The sequence below is a fragment of the Folsomia candida genome, unplaced genomic scaffold, assembly GCF_002217175.1.
Source record: "Folsomia candida strain VU population unplaced genomic scaffold, ASM221717v1 Fcan01_Sc054, whole genome shotgun sequence".
NCBI lineage: Eukaryota > Metazoa > Arthropoda > Collembola > Entomobryomorpha > Isotomidae > Folsomia > Folsomia candida.
The window spans coordinates 3,421-23,105 of record NW_019091246.1 but is presented as its reverse complement, the minus strand read 5'-3'; the positions used below and the strand labels follow the sequence as shown (position 1 = coordinate 23,105).

The 19,685-nt window shown below is 39.6% G+C and overlaps 1 protein-coding gene across 1 annotated transcript in view; it reads left to right on the top strand.

The window, feature by feature from the left end:
• LOC110862326 (DNA N6-methyl adenine demethylase-like) overlaps positions 1–18,586 on the top strand; it is a 39,004-nt gene extending 20,418 nt beyond the window's left edge. Inside the window, exons 2-12 of the mRNA XM_022111508.2 lie at positions 9,242–9,437; positions 9,773–10,122; positions 10,371–10,519; positions 10,591–11,925; positions 12,358–12,439; positions 13,075–13,186; positions 13,640–13,881; positions 14,109–14,336; positions 14,401–14,555; positions 14,887–15,290; positions 15,661–18,586. Of these exons, the coding sequence (XP_021967200.2) occupies positions 9,260–9,437; positions 9,773–10,122; positions 10,371–10,519; positions 10,591–11,925; positions 12,358–12,439; positions 13,075–13,186; positions 13,640–13,881; positions 14,109–14,336; positions 14,401–14,555; positions 14,887–15,290; positions 15,661–17,198 (4,773 nt within the window). The 5' untranslated portion in view covers positions 9,242–9,259 and the 3' untranslated portion in view covers positions 17,199–18,586. The remainder of the gene's footprint in view (positions 1–9,241; positions 9,438–9,772; positions 10,123–10,370; positions 10,520–10,590; positions 11,926–12,357; positions 12,440–13,074; positions 13,187–13,639; positions 13,882–14,108; positions 14,337–14,400; positions 14,556–14,886; positions 15,291–15,660) is intronic.
• Positions 18,587–19,685: the final 1,099 nt, after the last annotated feature.

The window sequence follows — 19,685 nt, the reverse complement described above, 5'->3', positions numbered from 1 at the left end:
GCATACTGAGAGAGAGAGGACAAAATAATGGAATGCTGTGCTGGCCTGCCTCCGGGTGAAATGGACAAGCTGTACGTTTTATATGGTGGGTTTGGGGGGCAAAAACAACGGCACTATGCGTAGGAATTTGACTTTTAGGGCAGAATTTTATATTTTTCTTGGACCAGGGGTTTCGCTCGGTGTCCTTGAATTTATCATGGGAAATTGACAAGCTGTAGGTTTTGTGTAAACGGTGGGTTTGGGTTCGGGGGTAAAAACAACGGGACTGCGTGTATGAGGGAAGGGATAGTATCTGACTTTTCGGAAATAATTTTATATTTCTGGAAGAATAGAGGAGAGATTTTTTTAGCTTCCTTGAGTTTATAATGTAAAATTGACAAGTAAACGGTGGTTTTTTTTGGGGGGGGAGCGGAGAAAAAACAACGGGACTATGTAACGGAAGGAATTTGACTTTTAGGCCAGAATTTTATATTTTTCGAGAGGAGGAATTTTGTTCTTGAATTTATAATGAACGAAAGGGACGTGTTGGAAGCAGAAATTGACACGATTTTTTTTACTTACTCCGTTTCAGATAATGGCACGTTTCTCCAAATACACATTTCTTAAACTATAGGAAGCTATCAACTTTTTCGAGCAAAATTTATATTTCTGACGAAAAATGATACTTTATACAAAACTGATTAATTTGGTTAACAAAATCCGTTTTTTGTAAAAATTAACAGTTAAAGGTGCATCTTTGCGATCCCATCCCAATTTATCTTTTAAATTCAAAATTTTAAATCAAAATTTTAATTTGTGGAGTAAAAACGGTACAAATTTATATATTTTTTATAATTTCTTATAGTAGTTGTTGGAATTGTCCCATCTATTAATCTAGCCTTTAAATTTTTATGCTGCTTCCGTAATATTTCAATTTCTGGCGTCAAAATCGTACAATTTTGGTATCAATTTTTTAATTACGAAGTAATTAAGAAGAAATTGAATCTCCAATATTTTTGTATAAAACTGCCCAAAAATTTTCTCAGCTGACTTTTACTCCCACTTTTTCCTTAAGATTTGCATAAAACCTCAACCTTCTGTTAAAACCTTGAACCCCAAGTCACTACATACATACACCGGAGAAAGCACTTTATTTATTTCTGGCCGTTCAACTGATCGATCTCTCCTCTCCTATCTGGCGAAATTTACGACATAATCGATCCCCTATTTTGTGTACAAAAACAGAAAACAAAACAAATTATGGTAATGAAATTACACGTCGAAAAAAAATCCAATAAAAATAGTATCGCATCGCATCGTAACACAATTTACTCAACTTTTCCTCTTTTTAAAGAAAAAAACTACATTAAAACGCACAATACCGGGCAGAATTTAGTACACAAAATTGTCCCCGCAAAACAGTATCGTAACACAATTTAGTCAACTTTTCTTCTTTAAAGAACTACATTAAAACGCACAATATCGGACGGACAGGATTTAGTTCAACCAAAATAGTTCCCGCCTGCAGCTAGCAATCGAATCCCATTATATTCTCCCCTCCTCCGTCCAATTTATCGCGATAATCGCGTCCCCATCAATTTTTTGGTGTTTTGCCTTTTAAAAAATCAATCAGAGGGGGAAAAGAGAGAGGAAAAAAGTATGCATTTCCTGGAGAAAGTCACACACATTTTTTTCATTGACATGCATGCATTACTTGAGAAGAGAGAGAGTAAAGTAGGGAGTAAATTGTAGCGATTGTGTGAGCGAGTGTGATTTCCTGGGATCCAGCCATCCATCCAACTTTCTCTTTTGCTTTCTTTTCTTTCTTTTTTTTCCTCGTGGAAGGAGGAGAGGAGTGAATTGAACATAAATTGAATTTGGGATGGGAATCCAATTTCAAATTCACACTTCTTCTTCGTCGAAAGAGGAGAGAAGAAGGCTCTAATCCGAAAGACAGGGTTGCAAAGGAGGTTTTTTGGGGGGGATTTTTAGTGGGATTTTTTAAATGGGGAAAAATTAGTAGGTAGAATACTGTGAAGTAAAGTTGTGTAATTTTTAGGGCTAGAAAGTATGAAAATGCGAGAGTTTTTGAGCATTTTTAGAATGAAAATGAGTAATTGCTGGGAATTTTTGGACATGTTGGGCATGCAAATTTTTACTGATTTATTACAATATTTGCAAATGCGGTTTGGCATTTCCAGAAATCTACACCTAACACGCAAAACAAGCGTTGTTCATTTTTCGTAAAATAATTTTTGACGATTAAGCACAACAAGGTTATATATTTTGTTCAGTGTGCAGGCTGCAATACAATACATTTTTAAACTATTTGCAAATTGAAAATTAATTTGCTACGTTTCACTGCCAATCGCGATATTTTGTAATTATACAGTAAAATTTTAGTACATAGGTTATACATTCGCCTGAAGACAAGTTTAAGTGAAATTCTGCGTTATGAAAATTATGGATAAAATGTAACTAATTTGGTAAAACTTCTAATATACTAAACTTTTACAAAAATATTATCTATTTTGTGTTTAAAATTTAAAAAAATGTGTACAAAAATTTCATTTCTATATACTCATTTCTCGTTTTTCCTCACATTTGTTTACACAAATATTTCTAAAAATTATTATGAAAGTTTGACCCACGGGTAAGAAATTGTGGAAAAAAGGATGTCACATTTTCAACCAGGGTGACATTTTCTAACCCTGAATTTGTCTTGGTTGTACTTGGCTTCTCAACTATTGTATCATCATCGGTCGGTACATACGTACGTATCAGCTCCAGATCAAAGTCTTCTCTCGTCCTCCTCGTTGTCGGGATTATTTGCAGAATTTTGTGATTTTTCGAGCTGATATTTTACGACGAAAAAAATGAAATTTCTCTCATTCTCACTACTTTCCTCCGTTCGCATTAATAAGATTTGGATTGGAATTTGGCCATGGTGAAAATTAAATTATTGCAAAATTTGTATGAATCTATTTAGCCAACATTTTAAGAAAAATATAAGTTTTTCGAAAGAGGCACTTTCAGTGACACTTTATTGACGAATACGAATTATTGCGTGTAACAATTTTCGTAGTATTTCATATTTTTTTAAATGTCAATAATTTGTTGATATTTCTGTTTAAAAATGTTCAATGATGTTTCTCTCTCACTTTCATCCAAAGATTTCATTGTTCACGTCATTTTTTCGGAATTTGGTTATGTTGAAGTTGAAATTATTGCTCAATTTTTGTGACTTTCGTGCAATTTTAGCCGATATTTTAACAAAAATGAAATTTCTGAACAAATTACAATAAGAAAAATTTGGCTTGAATATTAGGACATGTCAAAAATTTGTCAAAATTTCATAATACTTATTTTTATATAATATACATGTTTTTTTCTATTTGCCCAATTTTTATACATTTTGTGATTTTTTTGAGATGATAACTATTTTAAAGAACTAAAGTTTCTCACTCTCACTTTCATCCACAAATTAGTTGCAAGATTCAGCCTGGAATTTGATCATGTTGAAATTATTGCTCAATTTTTGTGCCTTTACTGCACACGCAGACGACGCGAGGAGGGCGATAAGATGTATCCATCGCTGTGATGATAACCTAAAGTTAAAGTTCACATTTGACGCAGAGAAGATTTGATAAGCAGGATTGAATTCCAAATTGCATAATTAGAGCGAGATTCCTGAAATTAATTAAGTTTCTGCCCTGGTGGAATATAATTATGGAGGAGATTTGAATAATAATAACGCTTGGAACAATTTGGTTCGCAATTTCGCTAATTTATTTAACAATTGGCAATTATTGGAATTACTTTGTGGTGGCCGTGAAGGAAAAATAATGAGCAATTAGTGTCCACTGAGGAGAAGGGAATAAGCCTCCAGTTCCGACTTGTTACTTGATTTTGTGTCCAATTTTCAGACCATGATGTTCAGAGGACGGTTATTCATTTATTTCCGTGTGTTCTTTAACTCGCATAGATAAAAATTCAAAATATTTCCACATATTGTGGCATATTTCTAGGTGTTCAGACAATATTTCCGCTAGTATTTCCAAATACGGAAATCTTTAAGACATTTTTTTAAAATGAACATATTTGCAAATATTTCCATGATGTAAGACTGGATTTTCTGGCTCAAAGAAATTTGATGAAAAAATCCAGAGCATTATATTCAAAAATACAAATTTTGTGAAAGTTCTTCTTATTATTTTTGTATATATTTCTTAAATGTTTTTTCGTTTTTTTTAAAATATTAAATTCATGTTTCAGCGATTTGTCGTAAATACTACATATCCACCCTCTGATGAAGTTCAACATGTCGACTGGTGAACTTATCTGCTTGGGCTGTGCTTATCTGTTATGAAAGGAGGGAAGATAGGTATCAATTAAGGGGGACGGCAAGTTGGTTGCGTGGGAGGAATATTTTACGTGTCGACAATGCTTTTCTGGTGAAAATATTACATTTGTCAGACTTGATTTGGTTCCAGGGTGAACCGAACTTTGACATTTGTTCGTATTGATCGTATCGAGTTCCGAGGGGAATTCATGCTTATTTTCGCCTTGGAGAAATTGCACCGTATCGAGTGACACTTGCACGTATTTTTTGACAGGATTACGTAAAATGTGGGGTCAACAATTTTGTAAAATCTCATGCTTTCTATTACTGGAAATTTGGCGAATTTGGCGTTGTTTTCGCAAGGAGAAACTGCACCGAATAGAGTGACACTTCTTTTTTTGGGCGAATTTTTTGACAGGATTACGTAAAATGTTGGGTCAACAATTTTGTAAAATTTCCTACTTTCTTATACCGTAAATTGGGCGAAATTGTAGTTATTTTCGTATAGGCTGGATTCCATTTAGAGATAAATTGAACGCATTTTTTCGAGAATAGAAATTTGAGAGGAATATTACCTCGCAACGTTTGGTGTCCAAATTTTTGCAAAATTTCTTCCTTTTTTTATACTTCGTATCAATTTCAAGTCTGCCATTCGCCTCGATTTCTATCCTCTCGAGAATTGAGGACAATACATAAGTGAGGCTAAAATGTATTGAATTAACGGTCGGATTGTCAAATTTGTCCTGTGGAAAATTGGGGGAGACGTGGACGTGGACATAACGAAATAATAGTGGTCGTCGTGGCTAGATGCAATCTTGCCCTCTTGTTTGGGTTGTTATATGGTGGAAATAAAACGTCGTAATTTCTGGTAATCGCCCCTAATGGATTTTCCCTCCCGAGACTCTCCACTCACTCGCCCAGTGGACTTTATGTATGTGTTTAGAGATTGGATTCTTCTCCCTCCATCTCCAATTCAAATATGTGCCCCCACCAATTTACAAAATCCACACGACGAGCAGGAGGCGATTATTGGGTGGATGCGGACTAATTCTTCCTTGGGATGGAAATTTTTGGGGGATCGCAATTAGAATCAGACGAATTTTAGGGTCAATTTCCAAATTTTGTTCTGGTTTATTATGAAAATTTGAGGGGGGATGGATAGCAATTAGAACTTTGGTACGTGAATGTAGGAATTTTAGGGTAAAAATTCCAAATCGTGCTCTATTTTTTGGGGAAATCTTGAGCGAAAAACGGATGGCGAGGAGCAATTAGGACTTTTATTATCAAATTCCAAATTTTGTTGTTTTATTCGGATATTTGGAGCCAAGACTAGAAGAAATTAGGACTTTGTTAAATGTGCGAATTTTAGCGTCAATTTTCAAATTTTGTTCGGAAATTTTGAGGAGATTGCAATTAGAAGAAGCGAATCTCACAAATTTTAGGCTCAAATTCCAAATTTTACTCAGAAATTTTGAGGGGAAAACGGCTATATAGCAATTAGAACTTTGTTAACTGTAGGAATGCTATAAATTTATTTTCCTGGGAAGCGTCGGATTCGACATTTTGGTCGATTTGTTATGTTCAGAAACGTGTAATCAATCTAAATCTGGCTGGGCTGGAGTTGAGGGAGTTGGAAAAGTTTGGACGGGAGGATTAATGGGACATGTAAAATAATAAGGTGTACTTAATAATGATTGCGTAACAAATGGTGATATTTTCCAGAGAGGCGAGTAATTTGGGTTTCGTTGACATTTTAGGTCGTCTTTTTATATTAATATCGAGTTAGTTCGTACGTACGAGAGTATCTGAATTCAATAACAGATAAAGGCCAACCAACCAGAGAATACATACTTTGTAAGAGTCCGTTGGTTTCGTGGGGTATTCACGTCGAATACAGAATTGTGGAGATTCTCCACTTCAGAATTGGGTATGAATTTTGGTCTGTTTTTTGGTGTTTATTGAGAAATTGAGAATTGTGGTCGAATTTGTGTCCACGTGTTTAAATTTATTCCGAAATTGAAGAATTGAGTGTGAATTTATGCCAAATTTTATTAATTTTTTGGGGAATTTATGTAGTCACAAATTCGGGACTTTTGATCAAATTTTGCTTAGATTTTTGTATTTATTCAGAAATTAAGTGTACATTTTGCCTTTTTTTGGCGTTTATTTAGAAATTGAGGAATTGAGTACGAATTTTTGTCGAATTTTTGCCACTTTTTTGGCAATTGTGCCGTAATGACGTAGCAATTTAGTTGTTGATATAATATCGAATGCATAGGAAACTGATGTCCACCGTATTGTAAATCGTATGCGTGGTACCGTAATGTTGGGGACAGAACTTGGCCATTTTTTATGCCGATCTGAGAGCAGGAGCAGACCACACGTCCCGCAGTAAAGATAACAGTAAAGATAACTTTAACCGTAACCATGAACTAAAAGCAAGCGGTCTTCTTCTCTTTGTATTCAATCTTGCACCCATTCCTCCATTATGGCGAGGTTAAGGTTATCTATCTCCCTCCCTTATCCACCCACCCATCCATCCACCCAACCATATCCGTCAATCCTCTAAATCTACTATGCACTACCCGGGAGAGAAAGTCGTAATTCGGGTGCAACTTTTACTCCAAGTTTGTGCATATGTAGATACGTACGCCGCGTGGCGTGACGTGTGTGTAAATGCGGTCGGATTTTGCGGTTTGGTCGGATTTACAACTTTCACTTGTGAACGATTGTTCCTATAATTTTGGGAATTAAGCGATGCGTGGAATAAATTAAACAAGCGACAATACTATGTCAAATTCGATGGAAAATCGGTTCTGTTGTGAAAATTGTAGGGGAAAAAATGAGATTTTTTTATAACTTAAAAAAATATTTTAGTTTACAATTTCCACTTGATAGCGATTGGGGGAAAAACAAGCTAATTAAACAAGGGACAACATGTAAAAATAAAAATTGGTAGTTTTTGTTGAGCTAAATCGATTTCAATTTTGATTATATAAATTTAAGCTTGGAATTTTGTTCGGTTTTTAGCCCGAGTCAGGGCTTATGGAACCGTCATGTCCGTCCGTCCGTCCGTCCGTCCGTCCGGCACGATAGAGCCAAAACGGCTGAACCGATTGACTTGAAATTTTTACCATATGCATATTGGACAAAGTTAGGAAACGAGTTCGAAGATGGGCGAAATCGGTCAAGTGGTTGACCGGTGGGGGTCATCGGAGTGGGTGGGGTATTATGCACCAAATTTCAAAATTGTCGTAGAAGGCTAAAATTGGGTACAGAGGTTGCTAATAGCTCCTAATAGATAAAAATGACTTTAAGTTTGAAAAATTTTCATCTTGAGGGACCCTACGGAGTGACCCATACTGATTTTTCAAAATCGTCATAAAAAGCTGAAATTTGGTAGAGAGGTTGCTAATGGGTCTTAATAGAAGAATATGACGTGGAATTGGTAAAATTCTTATCAGGAGCGACCCTATGGGGTGACCCATACCGATTTTTAGAAATTACTTTAAAAACATTAAATCCGGCAAGGTCATACCTAATGGCTTCTCATGAAAGGATATGAAGTTAAAAGTGAGCGAATTTTAACCAGAGTGACCCTGGAGGGTAACCCATACCATTTTTTAAGTTTAATTTTTTCCATCTGAAATTTGGTACGAAGGCTAAAAACCACTTCTTGATAGCAAATATAGCTGTGGAAGTTCAAAGTGGTAATATTATGTCGGTCAATTCGGAGAAAAATTTAGAAACAGCTAGGACTCACGGAGTCAGGGACTCTGTCCCTGACTCGGGCTATATGGAGTCTGCACTGTAGGTTTTTTAAGTACAAAATTTATTCAGAAGAATGATCCCATAAATCGGCAGGATAAGAAAATTAAGCGACGAGGATACCAATTTATGTCAAATTCAATAATTTTAGTTCTGCTAAACCGGTGTGAAAATTTGAGGAACAAATAATACGAGATTCGAGATTTTTGTGGAAAAACATTGAACCGTAATTTTATACGGGTTTCCATTTGAGATGGAAAAATAGTTTTTTTTTTGTGTTATCGTCTCATTAAAAAATTATTCTGTACAAAATATTGAACTTGTTGGTTTGATGGGATACGATTTCGTCTGCATGTTTGGTGGTCCGTTCGGCTGGATGAGGATGAATATGTCGTTTTGTATTTATTTATTTAGGAGGAAGTGGCAGGATTGGATGGGATTTATTTATGCGAGTATTGAGAGGAGCTTGAAGTGAAGGAAATGAACACAATGTGCACTTCCTGTCCAAAAATTGGTGGAGTTGTTAATTGAGGCGATTTATTAGTTGGGTTTGGTCGAGTGGACAGTGGAGCTAGGGGAGGAGGGTGACACATCGTGAGGGATCAAGTGGAGGAGGGTGAAATGTGGGCATTTTTTTGGGATTAGAAATTGCGGAATTGCTAACGAACCATGATGATGATGAAATGCAGTCGGGATCAAAAACAGGACAGATTTTTATATGTAAAAAAATTTGTCGGGATTTTTTTTAGATTACAAATATTCACTGTTAATGAAGAATGATGAAGTTCAAAACCGGGTTGGATATATAAAATAAATTTTATAGGGATATTTTGGAAATTGTGGAATTTTCAGAAATTACAGTCTGGCTGGATTTTTATGTATGGCAAGGCAGATTTTTATGTATGGAAAATTTTGTGGGGATTTTTTTGGATTAGAATTGCGGAATATTCACTGTTAGTGAAAATTACCATGATGAAGTTAGGATAAAAAACGGGTTGGATTTTTTTATACAAAATATTTAAATTTGTAGGGATTTTTTGACGAACTGTAAACTGCGGAATTTTCTTACTCATGACAATAATTAAATGAAATTACAGTCTGGATCAAAAACAGGCTGGATTTTACTATATGCCAATTTTATGTGGATTTCAGATTGCCGTGAAGTAGAGAATGTCGAGCTACGGCTACCCGACGCCGGATCAGGGTCCGTTACCACCCTCGGCGTACGCGAGGGATCGATTCTGGTCGAGTCCTCCCACTTCGGGTGGTGGTGGGGGTGCTGGTGCTGGGGACCCGTGGGGAGCCTCCTACACCCCACAGCTCGAAATCTCATCCTTTTCTAATTCAAGTAAGACATTTTTTATTTTTTTTGAATTATGACGTGATGGATAAAATGCAGGGTTTTGAGCTAATATTTTAAGGTGTACATTTGTCAAAATTTGAGATGTATACTTCTTAAATTGGGAAAGACCTGCTCTACAACGAGTCCTACGTTAAAGAAAAGTATTTTTTTTACAAACGATGGGTTTGACTGCTGTCTTCTTGATCTAAATTCGCATCTTTTTGTGGCTGCAACAACCCCGGAAATCTAAGCTCTGGGTAGAATGGAGCTCAAATTACTGCATTCTGACATAATATTTTGTCCGGGATAACATGTTATCTAATTTTTTGTTTGTTTTACAGACTATTTATCTTATCCTAACGGCGCAGCGCAGAATAATTCTTCTTCGTCGTCATCGCCCGGTTCGGTGCAGCCTGGAAGTCAGAACGATCTCACTTTTTCCGGTCCAAGTCCACCAAATCCGACGCAACTGCAGCCCATTTCTTATCCACCGCCTCCCTCGCCATGTCGTGGTGGAGGTTACACCCCGTCGTCAACGCCCACGCCCTTGATCACGCCGAAACAGGCGAACGGAGGAGTGAACGGTGGGGGGTCGTCGTCTCATAATAATCATCATTCTTCTTCATCTGCGTCGAATTCTCCGCCAAATAATGGACTTAATACTTCGAGAGCGTTCTCATATCTGGATCAGGTGAGGAGTTTTTCTAAGAATTTTGGATAAATGGGAAATTTTCAAGTAAAATTGATGAATGTCCAACAATTGTAATTTTTGAATAAAATTGAAGAATGTGTTGTAATTTGTGGGGAAATTTTCCAGCAAAATTGATGAGTTTCCAATAATCGTGTAATTTCTGGGGAAATTTTTGAATGAAATTGAAGAATTTAATGGCTAATTAAGTTTTGAGTAAAATTGACTAATTTTGGAAATATTTGATTTAGGAGAATCCGACGAGTATGCAGAACGGGGGGCCACCAAACGGTGGACCATCAGGTTCCTCGACCCTTCTCAGTTTAGGGGGAAATAAGAACGAGATGATAAACGGTGGTGGCGACGAGGGGATGTACCGCGCAGGAAATGGGGGGTCAAGGTATTTATCACATTTGACAAATTTAATCCCTCCAAATTTTCCACTAACATTTCTTTTCACTAAATTTCCAGATACGGAGACGGCGGCCCCCTCAACATAAAGTCCGAACCGGGCTCTTCCGAGTATCAATCGTACCACCAATCCTACTACCAAAACTACCCCACGCCCACCACCACGACGACTTCCGGTGGTGGTGGAGGAGGCTACAACCAGCAAAATTATTACCATCAAGACAACAATTCTTCCTCCTCGTCCTCCTCAGCCTCGTACAATCCGTACAATCAACAGCAACACCACACCCACTCGCACCACCACCAACAGCAGCAGCAGCAGCAACAAATGTACCCCGCTTATCCCCCCGACCACCCACACCACCACCCGCACTCCCACACCCATCCCCACCAGCAGCAGCAAGATTACGGTGGCTCAAATTATGGTGGTGGTGGTGGTCCTCCTCCGAACAATTCCTCCTCGTCGTCCTCCTCCCCACCGAATAACAACGAACGAAAACCCACCCCTCCGAAACAACCCGTCATCCCCGGGTCACAAGATCCCGGTAAAATGTACGACTACAATTACGACCCTTCCTCCTCTTCGAACCATGCGACAAGTCCGCCAGCCTCGTCGTATCGATCATACGCTGCTAATTCTTCTTCCCCGCCAAATTCTTCCCTCGTCAAGATGGAGGCTAGGACGTCGCCGAATAACAATTCGACATCGCCACCAAGCACGACAACTACCACGCCACTGATTCCTCCTCCCGTGGCGACGACGACGACGACGAAAGGGAAAAACGGGAAGGACAAGAAGAAGAACAACAATTCGGTGCTTCCCCCACCAAATTCTCTTCAGGACAAGAAAGAATTTGGTGGGGAGAATAATAAGGGGACGGGTAAATCTGACCAGGTGCCGTTGCCGCCACCACTCCCGGCAGCCGCCGCAGCGGGGGCGAAGAAGAAGCGGAAAAAGCGCACGAAACCCACCGCTGCGGAGGGGAAGAAGGGAGACAGCAGTAATTCTGAGTTTGGGAGAGGTATTAAGGAAGAGGGGAAGGAAGGTGGGGGGATTTCCGGGGTTGGGAATAAAGGGAAGAAAGGTGGCGGTGGTGGTAAACAAAGCCAGATTCAGCACTTGCAGCAACAAAGGTCTGTGGATGAGGAGGATCTTCTCCTTGATTTGGAGGATGGTGGTGGTGGTCCTGATTATAATGATGATGACGACTCGAAGGGGAGGAGTGGTGGTGGGGGTGCTGGTGGGGGCAGTGACAAGGACGTGCCGATGGTGGAATGCGGCTGTTTTCCGGCCGACGAGGTGCACGCCGAGCCTGGACCATTTTACACGCACTTGGGCGCGGCACAGAATTTGATCGAATTGAGAAAAGTGGTCGAGAGTAGGACGGGTTTTAGGTGGGTGGGAATTTAGGTCGAGATGGCGAATCACCAAAATCGTCAAAATCAATACGTCTTTAATTATATCTTGGCCTTGGGAATTTATTTTAAAATTCTGGGGGACAATGGTAGTCAATAAGTTAATTCTAGGTAGTAGTAAGGCGGTGAGTTTTTTAAGCCAAGTTCGACGAGGTCCAATTTTTCTGAATGTTTCTTAAACTTGAGATCTCCTCCTTCAAAAACTGTCAAAATCTGAAGCCTATATTTTTGAAAAATTGGCGACGACCTCCTCTACAAATTTATGTATAGTCCGGAATTGTAAAATAAATTCCCAGAGCCGAGAAATGATTTAAATCTTGAAGATTTTGGCAAAGAGTCATCAAGTCATACGTTACAAATTATTGTGTAAAATTTGTCGACAAAATAAGAATTATTTAATTTTTTCCGCAGGGGAAATCAAGTTCGGTTGGAGAAGGTTATTTACACGGGAAAAGAAGGCAAGACCGGGGTGGGATGTCCGTTAGCTAAATGGGTAAATAACTTATTAGTAATTAATACCATGTTATGCTGGCTGAATATTTGTTTATGTAATTTGGAGTTTCTTAAAACTTGATAAGACACGATTTGTATAAATTTAAAAAGATTCTCGAAATTGTTAACTTTTGAAAAATAATTGCAATTTTTCAACGCCACTTTATATTTTTAGGAGCAATTCATATATTATAAGTACTCCAAGATCCATTGTAGGCGCATGAAGGTTTTTGTTAATTATGAAAATTAATTATGATTATGACTGTTTTTAAACTTTTTAGCCCGAGTAAGGGCTTATGTACCCGTCGTGGTTGTCTGTCTGCCCGTTTTGTGATAACTGCCGTAAAACTAGTCCGATTAACTTGAAATTTTGCACACAAATAGCATGTGTCAAATTAGGAGTTAGGTTCGAAGATGAGCGAATCTGCAAAGTGGTTGACCGTGAGGGTCGTATAGGTGGATAGGGTATTGTGCACCACAATTCCAAAATTCAAAAATTGCACGCACAAAATTTCAAAACGATATAAAGTGAAATTGTAAAAATTTTCGTTACCTTCCCACCCTCGGATTATTAATGGATAATAACTGTATATCGATGTATGTAGTTTTTAATTCGTAATAAATTTCTGCTTTCAGATCCTGCGGCGCGGCTCGTTCGAGGAGCAGCTCCTCTTCCTCGTGAAACAACGGAAAGGTCACAAATGCTCGACGGCGTGGATCGTCGTCTGCTGCGTTATTTGGGAAGGAGGTGCGTTGCGTTGCACACTCGGCCTTTCGCCAAGCCTTTATCACTGTGCTTCGGTTTGCGAAATCAAATATGTCCTTCGAGATTTTTTGCGAAAAAAAAATCAATTAAAAAATGTGCATTATTTCAAAATAAAATTAACTCGGTAGCTCTGCCTGTTCAAAAGTTATTGAATGTCAAAGTTTCCAAAATCCCCATTTCTTACACCATCTAGATGATTGAGATGCATCTCAATAAAATTTTGAACTTTAATAACTTTGGAACCAGCCGAGCTACCGAGTTAATCTAATTCTTGAAATAATTTCACTTTTTTAGTTGGTTTTTTAGCAAAAAATCTCGACCGACATACATATATTTCGAAACCGATGAAACATCTTAAGGGCTTGTTTGCATGTGAATCCGCCTGCTAATTAATTATAATTATGGTTACAACTAAATAATTGTGGTTGTTTTTAGTCCCTCCGCATTTTTCGGACAATCTGTACGACACTTTGGTTTACAAGTTGAACCGGTTCGGGATTCCGACGACGAGACGGAGCGATACGAACGAGCAGAGGTCGTGTGCGTGTCAGGGGGTGGATCCAGACACGTGTGGCGCCGCGTACTCCTTCGGCTGTGCGTGGTCAATGTTCTTCAACGGGTGCAAGTATGCGAGGAGTCGGAACGTTCGAAAGTTCCGCTTGACGGAGGAGCATGAGGTTAGTGGATCAAATTAAGGCAGAATTTTGATCAAATTTTAAGAAATTTTGACTGGATTTTAATCAAGTTTGTCTAAATCTTGATAAAATTTTAACCTGACTGAATTTTCGACAAACCTTGAGCAAAAAAATTCTTGAATTTTTTCAAGCCGAAAATCTTGATCAAATTTTTAACAAAATGTTACTCAAAATTTTAACCTTACTGAATTTTGGATTTATTTTTGTAGGAGAGCGAACTAGAGGAGAAAGTGCAACACTTGGCGACCCATTTGGCCCCGTTGTACGAACGTGTCGCCCAAGATTCGTACACGAACCAGATCGATCATGAAAACGAGGGGCTCGAATGTCGCCTCGGGTACCGGCCGGGTCGCCCGTTTTCCGGGGTCACGGCATGTCTCGACTACTGCTCCCACGCCCACAAGGACGCTCACAACATGATGAACGGGTGCACAGTGGTGAGTGACCAAAGTGGCGATTTTAGTAGAGAAAAGGGTCAATCTAATTTATGTGTTTTTTTAGACCGTGTCACTGGCGAGACACCGCACCCTGTCGAAACCCGACGACGAGCAGTTCCACGTCCTCCCGCTGTACAAATTGGACGACACGGACGAGTACGGGTCGAAAGAGGGGCAAAAGGCTAAAATCAAGAAGGGACAGTTGGAAATTTTGAAAAAGTGAGGGTCAAAATCGTATCTTCATCCCTTTGCTAACTTGCGCCATATCTAAACTATAACATTGGCACAAATTAGTAAATTAGCCAAATTATAAATGTGCCACGTTTACTCGATATTTTCTAAATTTGGAGATAAAATATCTCATTTTCCCTATTTTCATTTTTTATAGAAAATATTGTGACATTTTGTCATTTTTGTTGACAGTTTGAAAAAAAAATTGGTAGTTTATTTTGTGAAATGTTTTAAGGATTTTAAATAAAATTGTGGAATTTTGTGAAAGTTTGATTAATTTTTGAGATTTTTGCTAAAAAGTGTTCGTATTATGATTTAGGTATCCTTGCAAAGTTCGAATCCGGAAAGTTCCCCTGCTCCCATCGAGACGCCGAGCGAAGGCAAAATCGCCCGGAGGGGGTGGCGGTAGTGGAGGCGGCGGCGGTGGATCGAAGGGAGGCAGTGAAAGCAACAGTTCAACGCCCACAGTCACACCCACCACGCCGACATCAAAGATACCACAGCAATCGGGAGGCATTTTGGGGGGTGGGATTGGAAACGCCCTGCTGGGAGGGATTGGTGGCGGTGGTGGCGATTATGGCTCGGAAATGCCCCCCGCGAAAAGGGAAAAATTGTTTGATGAGAGGTTATCGAACGGCGGGGATGCGTACGGAGACAGGTTTCATCATCAAGGTGGAGGTTACGGATTAGGGCAGCAGTTACCTGGATTGGGACATTCGTTCAGTAAGTTGACTTATCCAATCTACCACCACTTGGGATTGATAACCAAATTACGAGTGGATAAGCGAGTGCCTACCACCACAACAAATATTATTTTTTTCGCATCTCAGTTTGACGTAAAAATTACACAAAATTTATTAAAATTACAAGCAAACTGAATTTTGTTACAAAACCCGTAATTTTGTTTTGCAAATGAAATAAATGGAAAAATAATTCTCCAATTTGATTTCAAATTTTGAATTCAAAAATTTTTAAATCTGTAAAAACAAATAAATAAGTTTGTGTAATTTTCGAAAATATTAAATCATGGTGGTCGTTGTGGTGGCACAGTTACTTATTTTAAGGTGACTGATAATGTGTTGTCTTACCTTAGATGATCTCACTGGAGGTGGTGGAGCCCCATCGGGGACAGGATCGCTCTGGAACACCCCCCATTTCGGGATGGGCGGCTCCTCCTCATCGCCCTCAAACTCCTCTCCCCATCACCGCGGTCTCTCCTCCTCCTACTTCGACCACGCCTCTTCTTCCACCTCGTCATCCTCCCTTTCCGGTGGGGGTGGTGGTCCGCTCGGCCCTGGTGGGACATCCTCCTCCCTCTCGTCTCTCACCGAACTCACAAATTCCACCATTTCCCGGCATGGATCTACCTCTTCGACCGGCGGTGGCGGATCCTCCTCGTCATCCACTCTCCTCAGTTCACCCGGTTCTTCCGGTGGGAACCCGGGTTCCGCGTCATCTTCGGGATACTCATCAATGTCCCCGATCCTCCCCTCCTTTCGAAATACGTTCATGACAGAAGCGGAATCACTCGGATTGGGAGAAAACAACTCTGCCTCGTCCTCCTCCTCCAGCCCACGGTCACACCAGCAGCAAAAACAGCAGGGCCAGCAGCAGTCCCACCACCACCAGCAACAACAACTCCAATCCACCCCCGCATTTCAAGACCACACCTCCTCTCACCCGTACGGCGCCTCCGCCTCCTCCTCTTCTTCATCCCCCTACAACCCCGGCGGTTCTTCCTCCTTACATTACGCCTCCTCCACACCGCTCTACCACCCACAACCCCACAACCCGTGCCTTCCCCCTACCTCCCACCTCCACCACAATTCCCACCACCACAACCCGTACCAACCTCAAGCCTACCACCCACACGACGCTCCCTCCCCCTACACGGCCTCGTTCCCCCCCTCGCTCGGCGGCTGGTCTGCCGCTGCTGCGGCGTACTCCTCAAACTACGCGGCTGCCGCGGCGTACTCTTCCTACCCTGGCCTACAAGCGCCCAATTACATGTCGCACCATCACCAATACTCGCCGTATCATCATCAACACCACATCCCACCGCCGCCCCCGTCACGCATGATTCCTGGCCAGTCGTCGGTCGGCTCGTCCTCCGCGTGGGGTCAGTCGCCGCATCAGTTCAACTTCTCCGCTGGCGGACAACCCGCCCCACTCGGGATGAATATGAACATGAACATGAATCTCGTCCCGCCACAAGGCGGACCAGTCCCGGGACCACCGCCGTCCTGTTTTGTGACGCCGCCAAAGCCGAAAGTCATCCCGGAAGTGAACGAGTCCTCCTCGGATAATGAGGACTGCTTCAAAGACCCCGCCATGGGTGGCGTGGCGATCGCTTTGACGCATGGGTCCGTCATTTTGCAATGTGCGAAGCATGAAATGCATGCCACGACGGCGTTGAAGAACCCGAATCGGATGTACCCGTCGAGGATTTGTCTCATATTTTATCAGCATAAAAGTATGAATAACCGGTTTCACGGGTGGTCCGAGTGGGAGAAGAAGATCGAGGCGAAAAAGTTGCAGGAAGTGAAGCTGATCAATCAAGGAAAGATGGAGGCGAGTCCGAGGAAGATGAAGCAGTTGATTAAAGAGGGGTACATTCAGGACCAGCAGTGATTTTGAGAGGGGGGAATATTGACCAAGAAATTTCGACCACTTTTTTTCATGATTTAGAGTTTTCCTGAAATTAACTCTTTGAGATTTCCGAGATCAAAATACCATAGTGAAATTCTCTTTTTAAAGACGAAACGTAAATCAAGTATGCAATTAGGGTTAGAGGGGAGATAAGTTTAATGCGGGGGGATAGTTATATTGCTTTACTCTTTAGTAACTTGCGCCATAGTTATGTACATAATATTGGCGCAAGTTGGTAAAGAGTGAAGTGTAGACTTATCAGGAAATTGAAGTCATTCTTGTAGTTATCTTAATTTATGAGTCAGTTATCTTATCATGAATTTGAGATCTCATAAAATATTTACATACATACGTAGTTAATTTCCTTATTTAGTTTTACGGTACGGAAAATTTAAAATTTTAATTAGTTCATTAATCATTAATAATTATGGACAAAGATAAATGTACAAAAAAGTACAAGAAATCGAAATCAATGGATGCAAAAGAATCAATCAATCTCAAAAAATCAATCAAGTATATTTACTTTGTAAAATATAAGTAGGAAAAGTTTCAAATTGTAAAAAATCTCAGAGATTATGAAATTTTTAAATAAATAAAATCTTTTTTTAATTAAGAATTCATCGCAGCAATTAAAGCGATAATTATTATTCGTACTAATTAATTAATGAAGTTAAAAGATAGTCATCATTCCATTATTTATTTGTTTATTAAGTATGTAAATTAGGTACGAATTTACATAAATACATAACATCACTGCTAATTAAATGGTACTATGTATAATATTATGATAACCTGTATACATAAGATAAGTTGTTATCCTTATTAATTTTAATAGAATAGTTAATAAGGATATATAATTTTCTCGCTAAAGATATTTCCATATGAAGTAAATTGGCAACAATGTTTGGAAAATAATTATCCTAAGTATGAAAAAATGAAGTGAAAATGAAATACTGTTCGACCTAAAAAACCTATCAAAATTCAGATTCAGTTTATTTCGAAAATGAAAATAATTCTTAGAAAGAAATTGAAATTAAAAAAATGTAACGTTAAAGATCTAGGAAATACAAGCTGCAATTAAATATTTAATTGTTTACGTAATCTGTGTCAATCAAAATACATAATGGTGAAATTAATGAGAAGATGGAATGAAGCAACTGAAGCCAAAGAATCAGCAAGAAGATTAAATATGATAAGAAATCTAAACTTCCAAATATTTTAAGGAGGTTGAATCCCATTTTAAAAAGTCATGCAGTTTGATTAATTATTATTATCGTTAAAATGTTAAATAGTTGTACAAGTAAGCATGTAAAAAAGAAAAGAGATGAATCAATCAAGATGAAATACATCACAACTTGTTGAAAAAAAAACTGGAATGTGTGTCCTTTTAATGGTTTATTTGTTTTCATACTTCAAATGATACGAGCATTGTTTCAAACTTAGGAGGGGAACCTCACTAGTTGCCACCCACAGATCTCGATGCCCTTTGGATATGTTGGAGCACCCCATGAGTGAACAACAACCCCGAAGTGGTTCGATGCCATGGCCACATTTGCACCCGCCACACCCACCTAAAGGCGTAAAAAATACGAAAAAAACCCTGTTTTCACTCAATAAAACCCTCGCCAAAAATCTAATTTCTATAGGATTTTGAAAATATTACACCATTATACTCCCAGATAGTTGTGTTACCATATCCAATATCAAACTCAACTTTTTTGAAATTTTAATTTTTTCGAAGACGTACCCCTGGTCAGGAAATTTTCGAAAATATTCAAAAAATTTGAAAAATATATTCTAGTGTCGGATATTATAAAACAACTATCTGGCAATGTACTGGTGCAAAATTTTGAAATTGTGGTCAAATTTGAATTTTTGGCCAGCGTTTGAAGATGGCGTCGTGTTTTTGACGCCTTTAAGTGGGTGTGGCGGGCGCAAATGTGGCCATGGCATCAAACCACTTGGGGGTTGTTGTTCACTCATGGGGTCTAGAGGACCCCAACAAATGTTGGGGGTCTAGAGGACCCCAACAAATGTTGGGGGTCTAGAGGACCCCAACAAACGTAGGGGGTCTAGAGGACCCCAACAAATGTTGGGGTCCTATAGACCCCCAACAAATGTTGGGCCCTGATAGACCCCCAACAAACGTTGGGGTCCGATAGACCCCCAACAAACGTTGGGGTCCGATAGACCCCCAACAAACGTTGGGGTCCGATAGACCTCCAACAAACGTTGGGGTCTGATAGACCCCCAACAAACGTTGGGGTCCGATAGACCCCCAACAAACGTTGGGGTCCGATAGACCCCCAACAAACGTTGGGGTCCGATAGACCCCCAACAAACGTTGGGGTCCGATAGACTCCAACAAACGTTGGGGTCTGATAGACCCCCAACAAACGTTGGGGTCCGATAGACCCCCAACAAACGTTGGGGTCCGATAGACCCCCAACAAACGTTGGGGTCCGACAG